Source organism: Heptranchias perlo, chromosome 1 (assembly GCF_035084215.1).
Source record: "Heptranchias perlo isolate sHepPer1 chromosome 1, sHepPer1.hap1, whole genome shotgun sequence".
NCBI classification, from domain to species: Eukaryota; Metazoa; Chordata; class Chondrichthyes; order Hexanchiformes; family Hexanchidae; genus Heptranchias; species Heptranchias perlo.
In genome coordinates this window covers 24,235,618-24,255,492 of record NC_090325.1, presented here as the reverse complement: position 1 = coordinate 24,255,492, position 19,875 = coordinate 24,235,618, and the positions used below count along the sequence as shown (strand labels likewise).

General features: G+C 44.3%; 1 protein-coding gene across 4 annotated transcripts in view; it reads right to left on the bottom strand.

Annotated features, from left to right (window-relative positions):
• The window catches only part of LOC137320704 (fibroblast growth factor receptor-like 1), a 293,983-nt gene that overhangs the window by 16,402 nt on the left and 257,706 nt on the right, over window positions 1–19,875 (bottom strand). For 3 of the 4 annotated variants that reach the window (XM_067982402.1, XM_067982409.1, XM_067982419.1), the window contains 2 exons: window positions 17,486–17,770; window positions 12,280–12,633 (listed from right to left, as the gene is read on the bottom strand). In XM_067982402.1, the coding sequence (XP_067838503.1) occupies window positions 12,280–12,633; window positions 17,486–17,770 (639 nt within the window). The remainder of the gene's footprint in view (window positions 1–12,279; window positions 12,634–17,485; window positions 17,771–19,875) is intronic. The other variant, XM_067982428.1, reaches the window with a different exon arrangement.

The following is a 19,875-nucleotide window of genomic DNA, read 5'->3' as shown; positions in this document are numbered from 1 at the left end:
ACAGAGCCTCTGGTGACAGCTCTGACAGCTTTGATGGAAGCTCAGAATGTTGCCATCTTGACTCCGGGGTGCAGCATCTCCTTTGGGTTACAAAGCCTGAAGGAAAGTGCAGATAGGGGCTTCGAGACACTCCCCGTTTTATCAACTTGTCCTCCCACTTTTAAAGATCTGTGTATCTGAACCCCTATGTCTCTGTTTTTTAAATTTATTCTTGGAATGTGGGCAATATTGGCAGGGCCGGCATTTGTTGCCCACCCCTAGTTGCCCTAAGAAGGTGATGGTGGGCCTGCTCCTTGAACCGCTGCAGTCCTTGTGATGATGGGGCTCCCACAGTGGTGATAGGTAGGGAATATAAGGATTTTGACCCAGTAACGATGAAGGAATGGCGGTGTATGTTCAATTCAGGATGGTATGTGACTTGGAGGGAAACCTGGAGGTGATGGTGTTCCCATGACATTGCTACTCTTGTCCTTCTCAATAGTAGATGTTGTGGCACTGAGAGTTGCTGTCAATGTAACCTTGGTGAGTTGCTCTATTACATCTTGCAGATCTATATACTGTAACCACGGTGGGCCAGTGATAAGGGGTGGATTTGGAGATAATACACAGCCTCACATCTTCAAGAATCTTTGTGGAGCATATCTGTCCCAGCGTTTCCTTTGTCTTTAATTAAGTGGCTACACTGCAGAGCACATTGATAGTCCAAACACACAGCATCTCTTTAGAATCATAGAATGATACAGCACAGAAGGAGGCCATTCGGCCCATCGTGCCTGTGCCAGCTCTTTGAAAGAGCTGTCCAATTAGTCCCATTCCCCTGCCCTTTTCCCATAGCCTTGCAAATTCTTCCCCGCAAGTATTTATCCAATTCCCTTTTGAAAGCTGTTATTGAATCTGCTTCCACCATCCATTCAGGCAGTGCATTCCAGATCATAACAACACGCTGAGTAAAAAAAAACTCTCCTCATCTCGACTCTGGTTCCTTTTGCCAATTACCTTAAATCTGGTTAACTAACCCTTCTGCCAATGGAAACAGTTTCTCCTGATATTGAACACCTCTATTATATCTCCCCTTAACCTTCTCTGCTCTAAGGAGACAGACCCCAGCTTCTTCAGTCTCTCCGCCGAACCCAAGTCCTAAATCCCTGGTAGCATTCTAGTAAATCTCCTCTGCATCCTCTCCAAAGCCCAGACATCCTAAAGTGTGGAGCCCAGAATTCGACACAATATTCCAGCTGGGGCCGAACCAGTGATTTTTAAAGTTTAGCATAACTTCCTTGCTTTTGTACTGCATGGTAGTGGTGGGGGGGGATTTTAACCCCCCAGGATGGGCAGAGGGAGAGGGTGGGTGGGGGGAGTTAAATTCTTAAAAATCTGAAACACAACCCCAAGCTACCACGAACATGCCTGCGTCCAGTTTAACTGGGGAGGATTGGGGAGCAGGCGAGTAACCTGCTCTCGAGAGGCGGATCAGTAATTTAAATATGTTAATGAGGCTCCGTACCTCAGATTATAGCAGCCTTTCAGATTTAACAGCTGCGGGCCGAGTTTCCCAGGGCTCGGGAAACCCAGCAGCTAAAGTGAGGCGAGAACTGCCGAATCCAGCAGGTAAGTGCTTTTCCAGCACTGCTTGTGGGCCAGGAGGAGCAGGAGTGCTTCCCCCCTGGGCCCCCCAGGTAAACCTGCCAAACTCGGCTTCCCTCTCTGGGAATGGCTGACCGCCCTCCCTCCCCCGCCCGATCCGCTAACCCCCACTCCTCCGTGATTCAATGCCCCCCCCTCCAGGACGACCCACGATCCGAAGCCCTCCCCGCGATCTCCCCCAACCCCGCAATCTCTTCCAGCTCCCCCCCCACCCTGCGATCTCTTCCCCACCCCCCCACCTCGTGATCTCTTTCCTCCCCCAACCACCTCGCGATGTCTTTCCTCCCACCCCGCAATTTCTTTCCTCCCCCCGCCCCCCCCCCACCCGGCGATCTCTCCCTCCCTCCTCTCCGGTCCCCAGCAGCGGCCTGATAGCATAGGCCTTTTTGCCCAACAGTCAGCCAGCCTCTCAATCTGGCTGGCTGCCAGCCGGGAAATGGAGAATAAAAATTCAAATGCGGTCCTGCAGTTAAATTCGCAACCATCTGAAATATTTCCCGGCTGCTACAAATCCGTTCCCCCCCCCACCCTTCCCACCGCTTCTTCCCCGGATCCCCATAAATACCAGGACCTATCTCCAGGATCCCACATGCTTTTTTAACTGCCTTCTCAACTTGTCCTGCCACCTTCAAAGATTTGTGCATGTTCAGCCCCAGGTCTCTCTGTTCCTGCACCCCCTTTAAAATTGTACCATTTAGTTTATATTGCCTCTCCTCATTCTTCCTACCAAAATGTATCACTTCACACTTCTCTGCATTAAATTTCAACAGCCATCTGTGTGTCCATTTCACCAGTCTGATTATGTCCTTCTGAAGTCTGTTACTATCCTCCTCAATGTTTACTACATTTCCCAGTTTCATGTCATTTTTCCTGTTTGGACTGTCTTTTTTTTGCCAGATACCTTTTGCCAACTTTTCCCTTGGCTCTAGGTACTAATGTCTTAAAATGCACAACACTCCCAATCACAGTTGACTTAACACACAGATTAGCAGTTGTGAAGATGGAGGAATAAAATAGCTGTCACCGGGGGGAGAATTCCTCTTTGTGTAGCGACAGTGTAAATGCCTTTAAAAAGAATGGGCAGCAGATTTTGTTACACCTCCTGCACAGTGGAAAACTTACCACTGCGGTCACATGCAGATAGTATCTCATGTCAGTGTATTATTATTGCATTTAAATCACACTTAAATATTCTCCATTGATTTCACCTAAAAAAAAATCACTTGATACCATAGGAGAAATTGCCTCTGTTCTTTCTAGACAAAAGAGAAACCTTACCTCTTTGTTGATCTGAGGTAAAAGAAATAGTGATGCCAATGTTACATGCAAACATTTTGATTCTCTAGGGTGCTTTATTTACGTGATATGGGTGTGCAAGTTTAAGCGAATGTGAAGCTCATTTCCATTGCGAAGATTTGACAGTGGCTTGAGTAAAGCCAGAATGAAAGTGAAGCAGATGAATCACCAGTATCTGAACGTACTGAGTGTGACACAGAACAAGAAATTGTTGCTGATTGTGCTGACCATGTTTTGCCACTGCCATACTCACAGCAATGGAACATGTCACCGAGCTATGTGTGCTGATAGGCGAGTTGGGCTCGCATTTAGAAAGGTTATAAGGAGTATAAGCCACGTGCTTAAAACAGCGAGATTTCACAGTCGGAGGAAGGGCAAGGAAATTAATTATACGCCAAGGCTCCCACATCTGTCCCTGGCTCATTTGTCTTCGAACAAGACAGTGAGGAATTTCATAGGGTACAGTACTGCCAAGGCCAGCAAAGAGTACCACAGACTGAAGTGAATTGAGATGGGGTTTTTTTACACTAAGAAACAAAGAGGCTATTTTTCATAACAAAACAGCAACTGCCACTGGAATAAACAAAATTTGCAAAGTTTCGGAGTAAAATCCCCTCTTTTGCCTCTCTTATACTTTACATTTCTCGCATAAACATGATTACTTCCATGGTCCCTTCTTTGTTTGTTTATACTCTCTAACCTACATTTCTCATTGATGGGAGGTTAGACAAAATACTTGAAATGGAGTCTCAGATATATTTATAATCATACAGTACTGAAAAAGACCATTAGGATCGATCAGGATTGTCCCAAAATCAAGAAAATCATGCAACACTCTATATCTCATACTCATTAATAGCTTCCCTCAACAACAATACCAACTTGCATTTATATAGTGCCTTTAACGTAGTAAAACGTCCCAAGGCACTTCACAGGAGCGTTTATCAAACAAGGAGATATAAGGACAGGTGACGGGTCACCGAGATAGGTTTTAAGGAGCGTCTTAAAAGGAGCAGAGAGAGGGATAGAGAAGCGGAGAGATTCAGGGAGGGAATTCCAGAGTTTAGGGTCTAGGCAGCTGAAGGCATGGCCGCCATTGGTGGAGCGATTAAAATCAGGGATGCGCAAGAGGCAAGAATTGGAGGAGCGCAGAGCTCTTGGAGGGTTGTAAGGCTGGAGGAGGTTACAGAGATAGGGAGGGGCGAGGCCATGGAGGGTTTTGAAAACAAAGATATAATAGCTTCCCTCACTAAAAATCCATCCAATTTCCTCTTCAATTTACTGACATAATCCATCTTCAGGGCCTCCCCGCAAAATACATTCCATGCATTCACCATCCTCTATGTAAAGTAATTAAATCAGAACTGTAAATTTACCTTTCCTTTTCTAAATTTGAGTCTGTGCCCTCTTTTTGCAGAGTTGTGACTTCATCAAACACATTGATAAGATTAAGTGTCTGACTACTTCTTAGGATCCCAAATACTTCATTAAGATCCCCCTAAGCTTTCTCTTCTTAACCACAAACATTCCCAGTTTTTGTAGCCTCTCCTCCAGGCTCAGGTGTCAATTTGTTGTATGTGTTCAAAGCCAAGATGTCTCTATGATAGAATGCCAGCCATGGTTGTACACAATATTCCAGGTGGGCTTGACCAAAGCGATATACAAAGTCAGTAACACTTTCTGGGAGCTATGCTTTCTCCCCCTGATTCTCAGCTTTGGCTCAGTGGTAACACTTTTGCCTCAGAAGGTTGTGGGTTCAAGCCCTACTCCAGAGGCTTGAGCACAAAATCTAGGCCGATACTTCAGTGCAGTACTGAAGGAGTGCTGCACTGTTGGAGATGCTGTCTTTCACATGAGACATTAAACTGAGGCCTGGGCTGGCCTTTAAGGTGGGTGGATATAAATGACCCCATGGCATTATTTGAAGAAGAGCAGGTGAGTTCTCCCAGTGTCTTGGCCAACATTTATTTCTTGTCCAACACCACTAAAACAGATTACCTGGTCATTTATTTCATTGCTGTTTGTGGGATCTTGCTGTGTGAAAATTGGCTGCTGTGTTTGCCTATGTTACAACAGTGACTACACTTCAAAAGTACGTCATTGGCTGTGAAACACTTCGAGGCATCACAATGATATTTAGTAGAGATGATAGAACCATATTCAAACCATATTTTCCTTTGAGTTAAGAATTTTTTTCCTGGCATATGTGTTCTAAATTTACTTTTTGCTAAAATCCATTTATGTCTTCTGCTTCTACCTTCTTGGCATACTTTACAATAATAATCTGGTTTTGCCTTATCTATTTACGATTTTATAAATTTTGATGGGGTACCCCGTCTAGAGTGTAAAATTTAAGCTTCTTGAAATCTTCCTCATAGTTCATCCCCATTACATTTGAAATTAGTCTTGTTTTTTCCTGTATCCTTTCTAATGCAAGTACATATATTTCGGAGTGTAATGATTGAAACTGAACTAAGTGCAAACTGATCATCAATGCATTGTGAAACCTTGACTTACGTTTATGATCCAAATAGAAGTCCACTCAAAGCCTGGCCAACATTTCTTCCTCAACTAACACTACTAAAAACAAACTGGTCTTCCATCTCATTGCTGTTTGTGAGATCTTGCTGCATGCCTACATAACAGTCACTGCATTCACTATAGGTGAAGCATCTGGAGATGTTTCAGAGACATGTGATGAAATGCCGTACCAATGAGATTGCCATGAACTATTTGAATTATTTCAAACATAGCTGTTGTTACCAGGATTCAAAAATACGTTTGAGAGCCAGAACTAAACATTGCCAAACCAAGCATTGTACCAAAGTCGCCTTGTAACTTGAGCTCATTCAAAACTCTGCTGCCCTAACTCGCACCAAGTCCATTCACCCATCACCCCTGTGCTCACTAACCTACATTGGCTCCCGGTCTGGGAACGCCTCGATTTTAAAATTCTCATCCTTGTTTTCAAATACCTCCATGGCCTCGCCTCGCCCCTCCCTATCTATGTAACCTCCTCCAGCCTCACATCCCTCCAAGTTCTCTGTGTTCCTTCAATTCTGCCAACTTGAGCGTCCTCTATTTTAATCGCTGCACCATTGGCGGCTGTGCCTTCAGCTGCCTAGGCCCTAAGCTCTGGAATTCCCTCCCTAAACCTCTCCGCCTCTCTACCTCTCTCTGCTTCTTTAAGACGCTCCTTAAACCTACCTCTTTGACTAAGCTTTTGGTCACCTTTCCTAACATCTCCTTATTTGGCTCGGTGTCAAATTTCTCTGTGAAGCACCTTGGAACGTTTTACTATGTTAAAGGTGCTACATAAATGCAAGTTGGAGCCACAACACTGGGTTTCTGCCTTAGGGGGCTCATGAGGTATTACATAACTCTAGTTCTCACTTTCTCTCGTGGCAGAAAGCTAGCACAGCAGCATTTCATAGGTCTCATGAGCTCTATAATTAACGTTATTATGATCCTGAACTCCCATATTCCACCTCGCCCCCTCAAAAATGCAGATCCTAGACTTCTGAACTGTCCAAATTTCCACTCCTGCTGAAGAAGAAAATGGTAAGATCTAATAGTTCCAAAAAAAGATAATCAATGTGGTCTCGACCAGGATGCATAACACTATTATTTGTTTAATGATGCGAGCATTTTGGTCAAGAAAATATTGTCATGCTATCATGATTGTTGCTGAGATCTGGCAGTTTGAGTTATGGAAAGACCTCACACAGCTTGGCTTTTAAAGCAACCCAGAAATTGGATTAATTTGGAAGTCCTGTACAAGATTTTACCTCAGCACTGATTACCGCTATTAGAGAAAAATCAACCAGCAAATTTTTTCCTGGATATTCTCCACTGTAAACATTCAGCTTTGATCGGTTCTGTTGAATATAATGTCCCACCACATGCAGGCATGAATAATACTCCAGATTGTCAGTTTCACATATAATCAACACCATTAATCTCGTTTCAGCACTTTGCATCTAGAAGTACAGATGTTGGCTTAATTCCATTCTGAATATGTTTGTATAAAATTCTGGTCGAAAATCGCCATAGTACAACACCAACAGACTAACCCTTCCATTGTGTTTCTTGCAAAGTCATTTTGCAGCATCAAGTTCTTCATGCTATGAATGCATAGATCTGTAGCTTCAAGAATCAAAGCAGCCTGAACGATTTGTGTTAAATGCGCTGATAAATTACTTTTTAAAGTATTCTATACCTTTGAAAACAAACTAGCATAGATCCGTTTTTTCAGCTTGATTTATTTATAACTTGGAATGAAGTTTCCTGTTCATCGAGGTGAATGGAAAAATTGAATATTTTTCCATCTATAATGCCCATACGCAGAAGCAAACACTCTCAGGCTAGGTACAGAGATGTCAGATGCAGAGTAAAGCTCTCTTTTGCCTGCCCCACCAATGAAGTCAATGGAAATCAAAATCGGGAATTATGTATAACGGGCTACTGAGTCAATATCGCCTGTTTGACACTATCACCCAAAGTCAAAATTACCCCCAATGTGTCTTAATGTCAAAAGAGTTAGGAAAGTATCTTTTCCCACTTCCCACACTATCCCCCCCGGATGAGATTGCCACTTTAGTGATAGTTTGTGGCAAATTGCAGGCAGATTTAATTTATGGACTTTTAGGGCAATTAGGTTAAAACAGCACCAATTAATTTTACAGAAGATCCAAACAGCCAGCAGAAAGAAGGTACATTCACTGCCTCAACCTAGATAGATTCAAACCCAGCTCTGTAAGGTGAAAGGGCAGTGCGCTAAATTACTGCTTTACCCATCCCCTATTAATCTACCTTTTTATAAAAAAAGATATTCTTTCTCTCCGTTCTGTTTAAATCACCAGCTGAGAGAACTCACAGATAACCTATGGGGGGAGGGGTGGGGGGCGGAATTTAAACTGCTTGAAAAAACAGCCAACCGACAGAGGAAGATCTGGCAGGCACCTTGGATACCCATTAGTTTGCCTAATTCAGGCTGGCCTTTAAATGGGCATCCAGCACTCCTGCCCAAAACAGACAGGAAGCTTTTTAAATATGCAAATTGGGTCCTAGACCACTTGTAGGATCCCGATTTTAATGTACAAGTGGGCGGAGCATGCACTGTATATGTTCCCCCATCCCCCCACTTACCGGTTGGGTCCGTGCAGAACCCGGATGATTTGGCGTCCTTAGTGTTTGCCTTGCTATGTAACGGACCACTAATGGTGCAAATTGGCTGCCAGTTGTAATTCCTTTTTTCCCTGTGGAAATGTTTGGCATTTAGTACTAAAACCCATCTGGTTCACTAATGTCCTTTAGGGAAGGAAACCCGCCGTCCTTACCCAGCCTGGCCTATATGTGACTCCAGACCCACAGCAATGTGGTTGATTCTTAATTGACCTCTGAAATGGCCTAGCAAGCCACTCAGTTGTAAAATCTCGCTAAAAAAAGTTATAATAAGAATAAAACCGGATGGACCACCCGGCATCGGACCACTAGACACCGAACACGACAAAGGCAAACCAAGCCCAGTCGACCCTGCAAAGTCCTCCTCACTAATATCTGGGGACTTGTGCCAAAATTGGGAGAGCTGTCCCACAGACGAGTCAAGCAACAGCCTGACATAGCCATACTCACAGAATCATATCTTTCAGCCAACGTCCCAGACTTTTCCATCACCATCCCTGGGTATGTCCTGTCCCAGCGGCAGGACAGACCGACCAGAGGTGGCGGTACAGTGATATACAGTCAGAAGGGAATGGCCCCGGGAGTCCTCAACATTGACTCTGGACCTGATGAAATCTCATGGCATCAGGTCAAACATGGGCAAAGAAACCTCCTGCTGATCACCACCTACCGCCCTCCCTCAGCTGATGAATCAGTCCTCCTCCATGTTGAACACCACTTGGAGGAAGCACTGAGGGTAGCAAGGGCACAGAATGTACTCTGGGTGGGGTACTTCAATGTCCATCACCAAGAGTGGCTCGGTAGCACTACTACTGACCAAGCTGGCCGAGTCCTGAAGGACATAGTTGCCAGACTAGGCCTGCGGCAGGTGGTGAGTGAGCCAACACGAGGGAAAAACTTACTTGACCTCGTCCTCACCAATCCACCTGTCGCAAGTGCATCTATCCATGACAGTATTGGTAGGAGTGACCACCGCACAGTCCTCATGGAGACGAAGTCCCGTCTGTCCACTGAGGACACCATCCAACGTGTTGTGTGGCAGGATCACCGTGCTAAATGGGATAGATTCAGAACAGATCTAGCAGCTCAAAACTGGGCATCCATGAGATGCTGTGGGCCATCAGCAGCAGCAGAATTGTATTCCAGCACAATCTGTAACCTCATGGCCTGGCATATTCCTCACTCTACCATTACCAACAAGCCAGGGGATCAACCCTGGTTCAATGAGGCGTGTAGAAGAGCATGCCAGGAGCAGCATCAGGCGTACCTAAAAATGAGGTGCCAACCTGGTGAAGCTACAACTCAGGACTACATGCATGCTAAACAGCGGAAGCAACATGCTATAGACAGAGCTAAGCGATTCCACAACCAACGGATCAGATCAAAGCTCTGCAGTCCTGCCACATCCAGCAGTGAATGGTGGTGGACAATTAAACAACTAACGGGAGGAGGAGGCTCTGTAAACATCCCCATCCTCAATGATGGCGGAGTCCAGCACGTGAGTGCAAAAGACAAGGCTGAAGCGTTTGCAACCATCTTCAGTGGATGATCCATCTCGGCCTCCTCCCGATATCCCCACCATCACAGAAGCCAGTCTTCAGCCAATTCATTATCAAGAAACGGCTGAGTGCACTGGATGCAGCAAAGGCTTTGGGCCCCGACAACATCCCGGCTTGTAGTGCTGAAGACTTGTGCTCCAGAACTAGCCACAACTCTAGCCAAGCTGTTCCAGTACAGCTACAACACTGGCATCTACCCGACAATGTGGAAAATTGCCTAGGTATGTCCTGTCCACAAAAAGCAGGACAAATCCAATCCGGCCAATTACCGCCCCATCAGACTGCTCTCATTCATCAGCAAAGTGATGGAAGGTGTCGTCGACAGTGCTATCAAGTGGCACTTAGTCACCAATAACTTGCTCACCAATGCTCAGTTTGGGTTCTGCCAGAACTACTCGGCTCCAGACCTCATTACAGCCTTGGTCCAAACATGGACAAAAGAGCTGAATTCCAGAGGTGAGGTGAGAGTGACTGCCCTTGACATTAAGGCAGCATTTGACCGAGTGTGGCACCAAGGAGCCCTAGTAAAATTGAAGTCAGTGGGAATCAGGGGGAAAATTCTCCAGTGGCTGCAGTCATACCTAGCATAAAGGAAGATGGTAGTGGTTGTTGGAAGCCAATCATCTCAGCCCCAGGGCATTGCTGCAGGAGTTCCTCAGGGTCGTGTCCTAGGCCCAACCATCTTCAGCTGCTTCATCAATGACCTTCCCTCCATCATAAGGTCAGAAATGGGGATGTTCGCTGATGATTGCACAATGTTCAGTTTCATTCGCAAACCCTCAAATAATGAAGCAGTCCAAGCCCGCATGCAGCAAGACCTGGCCAACATCCAGGCTTGGGCTGATAAGTGGCAAGTAACATTTGTGCCAGATAAGTGCCAGGCAATGACCATCTCCAACAAGAGAGAGTCTACCCACCTCCCCTTGACATTCAACGGCATTACCATCGCCGAATCCCCCACCATCAACATCCTGGGGGTCACCATTGACCAGAAACTTAACTGGACCAGCCATATAAATACTGTGGCTACAAGAGCAGGTCAGAGGTAGGGTATTCTGCGATGTGTGACTCACCTCCTGACTCCCCAAAGCCTTTCCACCATCTAAAAGGCATAAGTCAGGAGTGTGATGGAATACTCTCCACTTGCCTGGATGAGTGTAGCTCCAACAACACTCAAGAAGCTCGACACCATCCAGGGCAAAGCAGCCCGCTTGATTGGCACCCCATCCACCACCCTAAACATTCACTCCCTTCACCACTGGCGCACAGTGGCTGCAGTGTGTACCATCCACAGGATGCACTGCAGCAACTCGCCAAGGCTTCTTCGACAGCACCTCCCAAACCTGCGACCTCTACCACCGAGAAGGACAAGAGCAGCAGGCACATGGGAACAACACCACACCATCCTGACTTGGAAATATATCGCCGTTCCTTCATCATCGCTGGGTCAAAATCCTGGAACTCCCTTCCTAACAGCACCGTGGGAGAACCTTCACCACACGGACTGCAGCGGTTGAAGAAGGCGGCTCACCACCACCTTCTCAAGGGCAATTAGGGATGGGCAATAAATGCCGGCCTCGCCAGTGACGCCCACATCCCATGAATGAATAAAAAAGAATTTAGTCAATGCTGCCCCTAATAAATCCAAGTGAGACCAGGTTTATGCCTATCTTCCCCCCAACTCACAGCAGCCAGTTGGGAGAACCCCCAGGGAAATTACCTGAAAAAGATGCAGTTAGTTGGTATCTACATTATTGTTGTATCATGCGCCTACCGGGATGGTGGCAGGCAAACTAGATGGACTTTGGTCTTTTTTTATCTGACATTTCCTATCTTCCTATGTCACTGTTATGTCACATTGCTACGCCAATCTTCTTTATGCTAACTGTAGTTTCAATCCTAAGGCCCGTTCTCATTTTTAATCCTTTAACGTATAAGGCTAGTCTGCATACTAATTGCTCACTATCCTTCAGCCTTAAAATAGCAAATCCAAATCGACCACCTTATAGAATGGTTCATCATTCTTCCTGAATCCTCACCATATCGAATCAAGGCTCACTGCAGCATCTCTTACTCGAACTCATTCTTTCCTAGCACCTCAAAATTGTGAAGCTCCTAAGTCTTCTTTCTGTCTTATAGTTGACAAGCTTTAAAGCCTAAGCTTGGCATCACCTAACCACTACTGCATTATTTATGTTGCTTTCTCTGCTACTCTTTACAAACTTGGCGATTGTCCTGCACTATGAACCTTATCCCCTCACCTGGGTTTCCCAGTTAAAAAAAAATCTAATCAATAGTTACGAGGTAACTTGACACATCCCAGCAGCAGGTCTTTCCATGTTACTTTGGTAATGTTGTGTGACTGTATGCTGGGTGTTTAGCGGTGGAGGAGAGGAGAATGGAGATGTTTTTCTTGCTTCCCGGTTGTCTATGGAGCATTTTATGCCAACTGGGCAGGACCAACCTCAGAACTCCAGCTTTGGATTTGAAAGCTTCAGAAACTCTGGCACCCAAAGCTGAAAGGCACTGCTGAAACCCAGAAAAAGCAAAATATTTATTTCCAGCGTACAAGTACCGAGAGAAGGAACCTGCCTACCTGGCAGCACAGTAAGGAAGGCACTCCTGAAGCTGTATCCCATGGTGTTTGCGCCCAAGCAGATGTACATCCCAGCGTCCTCCTCCTTTGCTCTGGAGATCATCAGTTTGTTTAAGTAAGAGCCGTCAGGCCTGGACCACACCTCTCCCGTCGGCAGCACCACAAACTTCTGCCCGCCGACGTCAATGGTGGAGTTGTACTTGTTCTCGCTGCCATATTCTACCCTCTTCAGCCACTGAATCACAGGTTTGACATCGCTGCGGACCTTGCACTGGAAGGAGGTTGTGCCTCCATAATCGACTGTGGTGTTTACGGGGTGGGTTCCAGTCAGGATGGGTTTGGACCTGGTGGTCTCTGCAAATGATAAGCAAAATGATTCATTGTTAATGACCGTCACTGCAGAAAACTCTGATGCCCAATGACACGTGTATTATACATCAACTGTCTAAGAAAGGCAGAAATATTTCATCCACAGATAAAATAGAATGAGATCACACACCTTAATTATGCAGACTTTATTTTGCCACGGATCCCTACCTCAAGGTTATCCCATTTAAAGCACAAACAAGGCCACAGTTGGGGAATATATTTCATGGTTCATTAGAATGTGTCACTGAAAGTAGACCCGTGATTAGTGTTAGCATAAACCTCTAGTTGAGGCTTGTTAATGACCATTATTTCAAATGGAATTATTAGAACCAGATACACCATATCTATTACAATATATCTACTGTGATTCGGATAATATCACAAGCAGGCATATAATAGCAACATTAAAAATGATTCCTAAGGGAACGAATATTAAAATTGATAGACATTTTGTTTTCACATCTATTTTGAGAAGAGGAGACCAAAAATAATTGCAATATTCTGTTAAGCCTGTAACTATCTCCTCAGATGAAGGAAGTTGACTCAAGACAAAACACAGAGGAATGTGTGTGGGGGGAGGGGAATAGATAAAAAGCCAAAAAAATGATCACCAACATCTCTCCTTGAATAGTGCTGATACAGAAGATTCCAAAGATCTTTCAGGAGTTCATTGCATCGACTTGCAAATGTCGGAATCTGATAATTTCTTGGTGCAAACCTCAATGAAAGATTTGCTTTATTTGACGTCTCAAAATTTACATTACAACTTCAAATTGAAAATCAAGAGCACACAGTTAATAAATAAGACAAAAGACTTGATAAGTGGATGGAGAATTACCCCCACTTAAAGCCTGCTCAGAAATTATTCTGCAGCCTCAGCCGCTAATAATGTTGGTGGAGAGAAAAAGAATCAGTGTATTTAAAATTTCTTTTACTTTTTTAATTTATTTACTGCAATTTTTTTTTCACCATATTGATTCTTCGAGTTATTAGTTATTGCATCAATCACCTGTTTGGCTCATGGAGAGCTATCTCTATGTCTTATCGGAAAGTTGCAAAGCTTCATTAATTTTATGGGTTGTTAGCTGCAATCAGACAACTTAAGTAAAGACTTGTTGAACTTCAACAAGTTAGGCCCTAATCTCTGGAATTCCCTCCCTAAACCTCTCCACCTCTCTCTCTTCCTTTAAGACGCTCCTTAAAACCTACCCCTTTGACCAAGCTTTTGGTCACCTGTCCTAATACCTCCTAATGTGGCTCGGTGTCAAATTTTGTTTGAAAATCACTCCTGTGAAGCGCCTTGGGACATTTTACCATGTTGAAGGCGCTATATGAATGCAAGTTGTTGTTTTTGTTGTTCAAGGGCATGGCTTGGACATTTATTGTAGGGGGTTGTTTGTGTGAGAGGAGGGAAGAGGGGCGGGACTGACGGCATAATTTGCCGTTTGGGGCGGGGGGGTTAATTCTCTCTGGTAGTGTTACGTATATTCACTATTTGAACGCACAGATAAAGGGACTAATGACTGCAGTATAGAAGCACTCAAAAAGAAATCTGCGGCAGTCATTAACCAGTGCGCTGCCTGAGAAAATCAAACCTCCTGGAGACTTTCTCTCAACAAAATAACTTATCTCCCGTTTGTTATTTTAAACATTTTTGTTAGATCTACCAGACTTTGGGGCCAATTGGTAGCCAATGGGATGAACACCAGATTGAGACACACAGCTACTTTAAATAAGGCTCTACTGGACTTGGGCTGTCTGCACGTCACCATTTTAAAATTAATTTTAAGGTTCTGGCAGAAACCCCGGACACAGAGAAAAACAGAATTTTTCCCCAGTGACTCTGAATTCCATACGGTTTCACCAGTGGGGCAGGAAAAGAGTAACCTGGGCCTCCAGTGCTCGATTTTCATGAATGAACTGCTATTATTACCAACTGACAGTGAGGTAACTGTAACTTAAGGTTTAAAAACAGCCAAGTTAACTTAGAGACTCCTAAATTATGATTGCCTGTGAAGTTTCATTGATAGTGGATAGCTCAGAACGTGTACAAGGCAGTAGTGTCATCAAGGGGTTAAACTGTAAAAGTATATATATATATCCATCATTCTGATTTTGGTCAGTTTTTGTGCTGGTAGCAGGTATCATTTGTTAACATCCATGGCCACTAACAATTGTGCCATAATCTGCTACCTCACCAAAGAAACCATTTTATGTGTGTCATCGGTGAGTATCGGCGGCCAATTTGATTGTGGGAAGCATCATAGTCAAGCCTCATCTAGTGGCCATGCCCACACCCCGTACCCCCACACACACACCCACACACACACCCACACACAAAAGACTTCTCATCCTAAACTTGCAAAGGCTTCTTCGTAGGAAATCTTCCAAACCCTCGACCTCCACCACCGAGAAGGATAAGGGCAGCAGGTGCTCGGGAGCACCATCACTTCTAAGTTCCCCGCAAGCCACACACCATCCCGACCTGGACATATATTGCCTTTCCTTCATCGTTGCTGGGTCAAAATCCTGGAACTCCCTACCTAACAGCACTGTGGGAGAACCTTCACCACACAGACTGCAGCGGTTCGAGAAGACGGCTCACCACCACCTTCTCAAGTATAACTAGGGATGGACAATAAATTCTGGCCTTGCCAGCGACACCCACATCCCAGGAACAAATAAAAAGATACACACACTTTCCAGCATGGGTCGCTGGGTAATATTTTGGAGTGGGAACCCTGGCTGACAGTTTTTTTTAGCCTTCCTAGCCCAGGGGCACGAAGCATCACTCAGTGGTAGCTCTCTTACCTCTGGGACAGAAGGTTGTGGGTTTAGGAGCTATAATCTAGGCTGCACCTCAGTGCAGTATGGATGGAGTGCAGCACTGTCAGAGGTGCCGTCTTTTGGATGAGACATTAATCCAAGGCCTTGTCTGCCCTTTCAGGTGGATGTAAAAGATCCCATGACACTATTTCAAAGAAGAGCAGGGAGTTTTCTCCTGGCCAATATTTATCCCTCAACCAACATCACTATGGGTGGCTCAGCTGTACAGGGGGGTAGGAGAAAGGTCGAGAGAGCATTTGTGATAGGGGATAGTCTAAAAATTAGAGCCAGACCTTTCAGGAGTGTGATTAGAAAACACTTCTACACACAAAGGGTTGTAGAAGTTTGGAACTCTCTTCCGCAAATGGCAATTGATACTAGCTCAATTGCTAATTTTAAATCTGAGATAGATAGAATTTTGCCAACCAAAGAAAGGTATTAAGGGATATGGGCCAAAGGCAGGCATATGGAGTTAGATCACAGATCAGCCATGATCTTATCAAATGGCGGAGCAGGCTCGAGCGGCTGAATGGCCTACTCCTGTTCCTATGTTCCTATGTTCCTAAAACAGATTATCTGGACATTGCTGTTTGTGGGACCTTGCTGTGCGTAAATTGGTTGCCGTGTTTCTTACATTACAATAGTGACTAAACTTCAAAAGTACTTCTTTGGCTATAAAGCGCTTTGTGACGTCCTGAGCATGTGGAAGGCTCTATATAAATGCAAGTTCTTTCCTATATGAAAGGCCCAGCTGAACTCAGTTAATTCAGCACAGACTGGGAACTGCATATTCCTGGTCTGGCTGTATTGTATGGCTCATACTACACAAGGTGATGCACTTCCAACTAAGCCGTGTGGGGGAGTTACTTGTATACATTCTTATTTGAACAGAATACACTTAATACATTTTAAAATTAATTTCAAGTAATCTGTAGCTATATGGAGAATGACTTGTAATCTTCCCGATGGCCTAAAGGGGTAAATGCCTAGTGTAGTGATAAGCAGGGGAAAAAAAATCGGCAAAGGTTCCTGTTCTTGATTGGCATCTAGTGATGTCTACTGGATATCAGGTGATGGAGGACATGTAATGATTTGACTGTAATGGTTTACATGGTACAGTGGACTGAGGACCCTCTTTGTCTAGGCTCACACGTGATGAATGGATGGTTGAGTGAGCTCGGAGAGGGCTGCCACTACCTGTGGAAGTGCACTTCAGTATGGGTCAGTGCCTTAAAAGGCTGAGAGAGTACAAGAGAGAGAAATGAGCCATTAGGGATAAACGTCTGCCTCTGTGGCCAAACAGCCGGATGTGTGCCATGATACTACTGAGAAAGTGGGACAAGCACTGCACGTAGTCCCTGCCATCTTCGCATCTCTTCTGGCATTCTAAGACATCGCTTTGCCAGCCTGAAAAGCTTTCCTGGACTTGAGCCCTTTACATTCTGCCCCAAATCGGGTATTCAACTGACTCAGCTACCCAGCCTTGAGGAGGGGACAAAATTGGGGGAAAAATGATTTGAGTAAACCTTTAATCAGTCCTAATTTCAACTGGTTTTCAGTTAGAAACTTAATGAAAATGACTCTTTAAAACATCTGTTTTTTTTTAGAAAAGAAAAAGACTCTAAGCAACGAATCTCGGGTAACAGTGAAACATGCGAAGAATAAATATTTGTTTTTGATGCTGAATGACATATAAAAAAAAATTTGCCTTTTTTTTGCTTCTGCCTGATTCAGATTTTAGAAATAAAGCCACCACATCTGACAGTGGGATGAGGCCTGACTTGAGTTTTGCATCTCTGCTTCTGTGTTTAGAATGAAAACACATTTAGCATCTGCACACAGCTGCACAGCCTTATCACTACCAGATGTGCAACGTGCTCCAGGTTCGACTCTTTCGGAGCAGAGTACAGCTTTGGCCATGTGTTTCTCATTGTAAACATAAAGACAGCTTGCAACTGTCTTCAAATAGACCATTATTTTAATCCCTTCTTAAATCCAGTGCAGTACTTACGGATTACTTCAACCTTGTACGTTGCATTTATTTCGCCCGCTCTGCTATAGACGCGGCACGTGTACTTCCCACTGTCTCCGGGCCTTAAGCTTTTCAGGGTCAGAGTCCATTTCTTTTTCTTGGCGTCTCCCATGTCCTGAGGCGCGAGAGGCTTGTTGTCCTTCAGCCAGGTGATATCGGGCTGGGGATACCCGCTCGCAGCGCACTTCAGCCGGACTGAGCTGCCCACGGGACGGGCTATCACTCTGCGACGCATTTTGGTGGGCTGCGTAAACCTGGGCCTGACTACAAATTACCAAAGAAAAGCTGTTACAACTCTGTTGAATAAATGTATATTTGCCTGATGAGAAATAAATGTTTAACGCTGTTTACTTGAAAAGGGAGACTCTGCCGGTTCTATTTAACAAGGGAGATCCATCTGAAGGCAAGATGCTCTAGAAATATTTGGCCATCCAATTCCTGAAAGCCGTCCCATGAGAAGTTTTGCATTTCCCCTCCTAGCATATCGGTTAACGCATTCAGATCAAAATCCTTTTTTTTTTGTATAGAATTACATAGAATTTTCAGCACGGAAACAGGCCATTCGGCCCAACGGGTATATGCTGGTGTTTATGCTCCACTCAAGCCTCCTCCCACCTTTCTTCTTCTCACCTGATCAGCATATTCCTTTCTCCCTCATGTACTGATCTAGCTTCCTCTTTGTGTGCTGTTCTACTGTAATCGTTAACCTGTTCGCTTTAAATGAATTAAAGACTCCATTAAATAGCGCTCAAAGGAATTTGACATGAACGTGTTTACCAGCAAACCACCAAAATAAATGAAACCCCTAGATATTTTAGAGCAGGAGTGAGTCCCTCTTCATAGTCCCCAACTTTTGCCTTACTTATTGTGCTTTGATTTGCCAAAGATCCTTTCAGACAATCCTTTTTCTCATCTCTCACTATACGATACATGTGTTTCAATTAAAGGCTCCAAGTGTTGCCATTTATTTGAATGCTGGTAAGTGATGGCTTTACAGAGTTTTAAAATCAATCTGGAATTATGAATTGTTTATGATATCCTTATGTATATTTCTCTTTCTGTTGATTTATTCGAGTAATGTTGTTTAAACAGTGAGCACCGATGACATCGGAAGTAAAAAGGAAAAGAAATATGTAAATGCTGGAAATCTGAAATAAAAACAGGAATTCCTGGAAATATACAGCGGGCTGTCAGTACGTGAAAAGAGAAGAGAAGGGTATATGTTTCGGGTGGAGATCCTTTGTCAGAACCCCGATTCTGCCTGACCTGCTTGTATTTTGAGCAGCTTCTGTTTTTTTTATTAGCACTGACGACGTTACCAGATCTTGACAAAGTTCCTGAGCCCGACAGTGCAAGAGTGCTGAATTAACACAAAAAGCTGAAGCAGAAATACCTTTTGGTTAGCAAAGTTCTCTGCCTCCAGTGCAAACTTGGAATAAGCCCCCATAAATGCTATGTAGGGATTGCACTGATGATAGTCTGTATACACTGCGGTTTTTAAAAACATTTTTTATGTGTGCATTTCTCGACATGAGGTAACAACACCAACACCAACAACAGCAATCCACATTGACACATGGCCTTTAATGTAGAAACACGTCCCAAGGTGCTTCACAGAGGCAAAAGGAAAATGGATGCAGAGCCAAAATAGGACAAATTAGGAGAGGTGACCAGAAGCTTGAGCAAAGGGGTGGGTTTTAAGGAGGGTCTTAAAAGAAGAGGGAGATGCCGAGGAAGAAGAGTTCAAGGAGGGAGTTCCAAGAATGGTATGTTGAAAATGGATATGGATACTTCCGTTACCTTCTAAAATATCTAAACCTACACTTTCCAACTTATCTTTTAATTATATTTTCCAATAATTCTCTCCCATCTATAGGGACTGTACTCTTCGAGGGGAAGAACTGCTCTGGTTACAGTTTATCAGCATTGTAAATATATGTTTATGATCTCACTACACATAGTGACCAAAGTAATTCTTCACTTCATATATTGAAAATGGTCCTTTGGATTCATAACAATCATGAATATCTACGCAACTAATAGCTCATTTCATAATGGTATCTGCCAGGCCTCGACAAGACCTCCTTTTCCAAATGTCCCCAGTATGGGTGAAAAGTTTCCTTTCTGTTCTACTCCTGAGACATTGAACTGCCTTTGACATTCTCATTGCATACTGTGGGGGCGATTTTAACTCTCCCCACCTGACAGAAACAGGGCGTGTGGTTAGTTAAAAATGAGCAGGTTACTTACCCGCTCGGAACTCAACCCTTTTAGATAATAACCTGCAGGCAGATGAAGCACACTCCTAAAGCAGGCGAGGGTCTCATGAATTTATGCAAATAGGGGTCCTATTACATCAATGGGACCCT